Source organism: Rhincodon typus, chromosome 1 (assembly GCF_021869965.1).
Source record: "Rhincodon typus isolate 14 chromosome 1, sRhiTyp1.1, whole genome shotgun sequence".
NCBI classification, from domain to species: Eukaryota; Metazoa; Chordata; class Chondrichthyes; order Orectolobiformes; family Rhincodontidae; genus Rhincodon; species Rhincodon typus.
The window spans coordinates 53,174,426-53,181,387 of record NC_063332.1 but is presented as its reverse complement, the minus strand read 5'-3'; the positions used below and the strand labels follow the sequence as shown (position 1 = coordinate 53,181,387).

Below are 6,962 nucleotides of genomic sequence, written 5' to 3'. Positions count from 1 at the left end.
GCAACTTCATCTGCAGATGTTGTCTGTTTAGTAGGCATCTGCAGATGAAGTTGCAGGGATATCAGTTCATAGCAAATTTATCGTATGAATTTACCACAGCAACTTCATCTGCAGATGCCTACTAAACAGACAACAACAGGAGGACACAGTACACCCTAACTCACTGCCCTACAGGAGTAGATTAACAATCACTTCATTGGAGGCCTCAATGATGATGTCACCTAGCATGGTGACGAAACAGCTGAACGAGAACAAACCAGCTCGGCGAACAAGTCAACAAGGATATTATCAGTATCATGTTTTGTAATTGCTACTATCCTTACTGTCCAAGAATCATTCATGCATCAGGTTTTCCTCCAGGTGCATTATTTTATTTGTTCTAATGAGCTTTTAGATAAAATCTCCCAGTGACAACCTTGCTATCAGACTGAACTTTTGTGCTATTAGCAGCATGACTGAGATACACTTCCTGTCCCTCCATCCTGAGCACATCACAGATCACTTTAAAGACTGACTTCAGAAGTTCTGGAGGTTAAACTCCCCACTTTCAGTCTGACAGAAAGATTGTTAACAGGAAGCAAATGGAAATTTAACTATTCTAATGAGACTAGTTCCTCATATTTAACCACAATTTTAAACTTAACTATTGCAAGAGGTAAAGGCCTTTATCAAATTGTTTACTGATTTCAATTTACCTGCTTCACTAACTACCCACAAAATCCAATATAACCTCTTCACCTGGCCTCCAATCTGAACCTCCAACTCTTTCAATTTTTGCCATGATCCTGGCCTCTGACCTTCAATTTCCTTCCTGAGGCTTTTTGATCCATCTACCACATCACACCTGACCCTTTTTAATATCCTCTGACCCACTTTCCAATGTGAATCTGATCTCTAATACCCTGCTAACCCCAGCTTCCAACCTGCCTGTGGTCCAAAATCAATTTTTCTGATGTGCTTCTGTCCTGGCGAGATAACTAAGTTGCCTGGACTGTATATCCTGGTCCTCCTTCTGTCTCTAGGGACTCCAATCTTCCTCTCTCAACGTTCTCAATCTGCCTGGTTCCAGATTCTGACTTGCTGCCCCATTGCTATTCTGTCTCATTACCATAGCAGATTTTAGTTAATAAGAAACTCAAAGCTTGATTAACTTTAAAGCCAGATTTGACCCATTTTATTTTATGAATTTACCCTGAAATGAAAATAATCTAGGACTTGGTCTGCAACAACAACCACTTACATTTGTAAAGCATCTTCAATAAAATGATCCAAGATGACTTAAAGGAGTGATGAATCAAAATTTGATACTGACTTAAAACAATTATTCAGACCGGGCTTAGTCAAAGAGATAGGTTTTAAGGAGTATTCACCATTTAGAGACAACAATGGCATCTCCCCAACGCTGTGAAAAATTGCTCATACATATCCTCTCCAGAAAAAATGATAAATCCAACCTAGCCATTAACACCCCATCAGTCTCCTCTCACTCATTGAAAAAAGTGATTGATAGTGTTGTCAACAGTGCTAACTCAGGATTATCTTCTCACCAATGCTCAGCTGAGATTCTATCAGAACCACTTGGCTCCAAATATCATTACAGTCTTTATCCAAATTTGAAGAGTTAGATTCTTGACTTGCGAGTGACTGCCTTCCCCATCAAGGAAGCTGAAATAACTGTGCAGAGGGTGGTTCCCGTCACATTTTATCTACACGTGTATAGTACATGAGCAGCTCAAAGCCAGTCCCTTGATTGAGGAGACCTTCTGAATCTCATGTTTATATCTGTCAGCCAGGGCTCCCTGATTCGCCCAGGTTAACAATCCTAATCAAGGATCTCATACTCAATGAGATTCACCTGGCCCTGATTCCAGTCACTATAGAAGCATTTGACTAAGTACGACATCAAGGGACTTCTTTAGCAAAATTGAAGTCAATGGGAATCTCTTGGAAAACTGTCCACTGGCTGGAGTCATTCTAGCACAAGGATCATGATTTTCGCAGTTGAAGACTCCAGGTAATTGAAGTCTTGGCTCCAGAGCGTTTTTTGGAGAAATTTCTCAGAAGTGTCCTAGGCCCAACCTTCCTCATTGCTGCTTCATTGATGACCCTTCCTCCTTCTTCACAAGGCCAGAAGTCTGATGGTAGTTGTTGATTGCTGTGTTCAGTCTAATTCAGAAGTATCAATATCACTCCTTTTACCCTATCATACCAGTAGTGTTCTGTCCCAGCGTGTACACAATTCTATCACATAAGAGTATTTAAACAAAACAGTCAAATACAAAGACGTAGATTTCTATTTCTAAATTCTTAACGTGGTTAAACATAGTTTATTTCAAACAGTTTGGAAATAAGCATCTCACCAACTGCACAGTAAACCTATTAAATTGTCATAGTATTGGAGACAGGTAGGGAGAGGAAATGTGATGTTAACCATTCTTTAGTATTTGTTATTCTAGTACATACAACCAGTGAGTCAGCAACAATACTTGGATGTTGATGTAGATATAAATTTTAATATAAAATTCATGCATTTGCTTCAATTAGCAATAAGATTTTGGAATATGGTTTTTGTTTAATGGCACGCAATCACTGCTAATTCTGGACTCCTGTCAAAGTTATTTGAACAAAGGAAGGGATAAAAGCAGATCACCCTATTCCCGCAGTCTAGTTTCTGGCTAAGCTGAAAAGGCCTAAAATTAGAATGATAACCTGTCCTCTTGGTCTGAAATGCTGTGGCTGCCAGACGTGACCTAAAAACAGATTTTTTTTAACAGATTAGATCTAGGGGAAGGAAAGATAAGGTGAAGTAGTTCCACTCCAAATTAACTCCTGAATTAAACTGTTACAAACTTAAGTTCAGATTGCCTCCTAGAAGATAATTATTTTGTCTTCTGCCTCTGCAGATGCGGTAATGTTATGATTCCGAAGAATGATGATGGAACAGTGCGTTACGCTAATATTGATTACAAGGATACCTGGCAAGCCATGGAAAAACTACTAGAAAAGGGTTTGGTCAAGGCAATTGGTTTATCCAACTTCAACTCAAAGCAAGTTGATGACATATTATCTGTTGCAATTTACAGACCTGTTGTTAACCAGGTTTGTGTCAATGTGAATATTGTCAGACTTCCTTTTATCTCTTAGAAACCCTTTGTTGTGGAACATGTATGCTGTCATTAAATATGTATCATACAGTGCAATAAAAATGGAGCACAAGTACAGGCAAACAATAACTGAAGAATGTACAGGAGATTGGAATGAACCATCACAAGGCAGTGGATGTATGGGATTCATTCCAGCTAGCTATCTTTGAGATATCACTCTGGTCCTTGCATTCAGAAAACCCACAGAAGCAAAGTTAAACTTAGTAGTCTCCTTTTTTTTTGGGTGCTGCTAGTGATGATGTTCTAAAATAACATGCACACTGTGTATACGTACTATTGATATAAAGCATCTTGATAAAGGTAAACATTTTGGTGCATATGAATCAAATATACAGAGCAAGTAGATCATGATATCTATCAATGTGTTAAACTGGTTTGATGCAAACTTTGCCATTTTGCAACTCCATGTTCCATCCAGTTCCCCTCTCTTAATCTCACACAACTGAAGCAAAATTTAATGACCTTGCCAGTAGTTCTACTTTAATGGATCATCAGCTACTTATAGGTTCGTTGCTGGTTTTCCTCTTCTGACTGTTGCCATAATTTTACTGCTTTCCATAGTTGTTTTAAAGTTTTAGAAATGTACAGGGAGCAATATCGCAGGTACTGAAAAGATTTTTTGCTGAATTCAAGTCTTGTATATTAACTAAGTGCTCCGAGACTTGAACATGCACTCTCCTTGGAGTCCTGAGAAAGGTTGGTGAATAAGCAGAGGTCACTCAGGGTGGAACAACCTGCCAGGTGGGGAAGAACGCAAGCTACACGGCCTCTTCCTGTTCAAACTCAATAACCTCAACCTCAAATCACCTTTTCATCAACAGTACCACAATCCTGATCTTTACATTGCCACCAACACTTTTTTCTCTTGGCCATAAGGCAAGTACAAAATACATATTCCAAATCAACTTCATAAATTAAATCATGCCATTATGTATCCAAACTTAAAGTTATCTTGGTTTCCTTGGTTAATTTCCTAATACTGCTACAGTACTGTCCTAATTACTGTGGTGAGGTTGGTGAAAGTGTGCACACTTTAGTGGAGGACATTGTCAATGATCTTGGAGGACAACATCAAGCTGCTGTGAGTGTAGAAAGGCCCAATTTGGAATTGCACCATATCTGCATGGTCACTATCAGCCTATGCTGGCAGGCAGGCAGGGGCAGTGACAGAGTGATAGTTTTGGGAAGAAAAATGTTGTTATCCTAAGAGAAGTCAGCAGTTTGTCCTCCATGGAACCACTGCCACTCCCCTGGGGCAGTACCTCAACAATCCTAGTCCATTGTGGTAGGACCAAGAGCTAAGGTACTATGATACCCTTCAACCCCCTTTTGAGTGCTAGTATCACAGCTAGGATGGCAGCTAACTGACCATGAGTAACAGCACTAAGGGTTTTCTGCTGTGAAAGTTGCAATATGAGCTACCAGATGCGGTATCATGCTTAGAGACAATCTGGGTGAATGGAATTGATCACCATAAAAGGATGGGGTCCAGGCTTTATATGAAGCCCTGTGCCCAAGGCAGTACCAAACTCTTCAATTTTCCTTGATATTGAACATAGATTTTCTGAGTGCACCAATCATTTCATTGCGTATATCCATCCAGCAGTCCTGTTCTGTAGTGTGGCACAACAATGACCTTATCTACTCTGCAGCAGAACTCATCTGCAACCCCAGTCTCTAATGAGTTGGCACAAATGCTTTCCTATCGCTCCCATCCTGGCTTTGGGTCAACAATATCCCACCTCTTTTCTATCTACTAACCTTGATAATGTGCACAGTGTCAGTATCTGTACAGGTGGCAGCGTGTGTATTCAAGAAACAATGTGTTTTCATCGTTGTCTTTATGGATTGCCTCCACTGCCTGACCTAGTTGTGGATCTTGGGTATCTGTGAGGAGAAAAAGCATTACGTTCAGGTTGTGTTTAGGATAGTGTGGAAAATTAAGAGGTATGTGCTTATAATATCCACAGATTGTAAATCAGAAAGGCTTATAAGCTGTGAGAAGGTGTATTAGGAATGAAGAAAATGTCACCCTTAATATGGGAAACTGTGGTGTAATGGTATTGTCACTAGACTACAAATCAGGTTAATGTTCTAGGGACGAATTTGAATCCCTCTGTGGCAAAGGGTGAAATTTGAATTTAAGGAAGATCTGAAATTATAAACTAGCCTAATGGTAACCATATAACCAATGTTGTTAAAAACCATCAGGTTCACTAGAGTCCTTTTAGTGTCTTCTTTACCTAGTCTGGCCTACATATGACTCCATGTCCATAATGTTGTTGACAATTAACTGCTCTGTTAAATGACATAATGAGCTAATCAGTCCAAGGCAAATTAGAGCAATAAGCGCTGGCTCAACCAGTGATATCCACATTCCATAATTTGAGTAAAAATATACTGTGCAAGTCTAAAAGAGATTTTAGTAAATATTTGGTGAAAAATGTTATTATTGGGACAAACAGAAAGCCAATGATCTACCTCAGCCTCCTCCTGAAAACTCCACTCATACAGAACCCAACACAGTCTTATTGTTGGTGCTATTGAGAAATGGCTGAAGGTGCTGGATACAGCAAAGACCATGTAAACTTACAACATCCCAGATATAGTACTGCAGACGGGGGTTCTGGAACAAGCTAGGTTCCTAGTTGATATCAGCAAAATGATCACCAAAGCCCGACCTTCAACATTCTGGGGCCACCATTGAATAGAAGCTTAACTGGACCAGCATATAAAAACTGTGGTTATATGCACAAGTCAGAGACAGAGTACTGTTTGAGGAGCATCTTGCTTCCTGACTCTTCAGAGATTTTCCACTGTTTATAAGGCACAATGTCAGAATATGATTCCCACGTGCTGGGTGAGTGCAGTTCTATTGTCACTCAACTAACTTGACACCATCCCAGACACCTTCCACTACCAGAGCACCATTGCACCATAAATAAATCAGGACTAGCCACTGAAGAGATTTAGAACTATAATTAGATACTGTGCTTTTCCTCATCAAGAATTGAAAATTCTTTGGTTTTCTATTACAGGTAGAATGTCACCCATACTTGATCCAAAAGCAGCTCGTGGATCATTGTACAAAACAAAAAATTGTTGTTACAGCATACAGCCCTCTTGGATCACCTGATCGACCCTGGGCTGGCCCTAGTGATGCAAAACTGCTGGAAGATCCAAGAATCCTGAAAATTGCAGAAAAATATAGAAAATCCCCAGCTCAAGTTATTATACGGTGAAGTGCCATTTTGATGTGTAAAAGATTAAATCTCATTAAAAAATATATTTAGTTCCTTTTCGTAAGATTATATTTTCACAACTAATCCTTATGTATTTCTACTACTTGACTCACTAACTCACTCTGCTTTTAAATTGTGCTATATTCCAAAGATGAGCATTGGTAAGATAACATTATCTCCAATTTGACTTTCTTCTCATTAACTTAACTTTCCACTTTCATCATTTCACTTTGTTTGTTCGAGTTGTTTTACAGAACTGTAAAATTAGTTAGTATGACATCCAAGAGCAATCTGGTCAAAAGTAAAAGAGGTGAGATAAGAATATGCAGCTGTTAGTTGCTATAATGTAGTAGGATGGTAGGATGGTGGGAGCAGATTTAATAGGAACTTTTAAGTGAATTGTGTGTGTGTGTGTGTGTGTGTGTGTGTGTGTGTGTATATTTGGTATGGAAACATTTGCAGGATTATGGGGAAGGTACTGGAGAAAGAGACTGATTGGATAGCACTTCACAAGCTCAATGGGTCAAATGACCTCTTCCATGCTGTAATGTTCTAG

At 39.3% G+C, this 6,962-nt stretch overlaps 1 protein-coding gene across 5 annotated transcripts in view; it reads left to right on the top strand.

Annotated features, from left to right (window-relative positions):
• LOC109927014 (aldo-keto reductase family 1 member A1-like) overlaps positions 1-6,411 on the top strand; it is a 41,005-nt gene extending 34,594 nt beyond the window's left edge. For all 5 annotated transcript variants that reach the window (XM_048599467.1, XM_048599474.1, XM_048599479.1 and 2 more), the window contains 2 exons: positions 2,904-3,099; positions 6,203-6,411. In XM_048599467.1, coding sequence (XP_048455424.1) covers positions 2,904-3,099; positions 6,203-6,406 — 400 coding nt within the window. In that variant the 3' untranslated portion in view covers positions 6,407-6,411. The remainder of the gene's footprint in view (positions 1-2,903; positions 3,100-6,202) is intronic.
• The last annotated feature ends 551 nt before the right edge of the window (positions 6,412-6,962 follow it).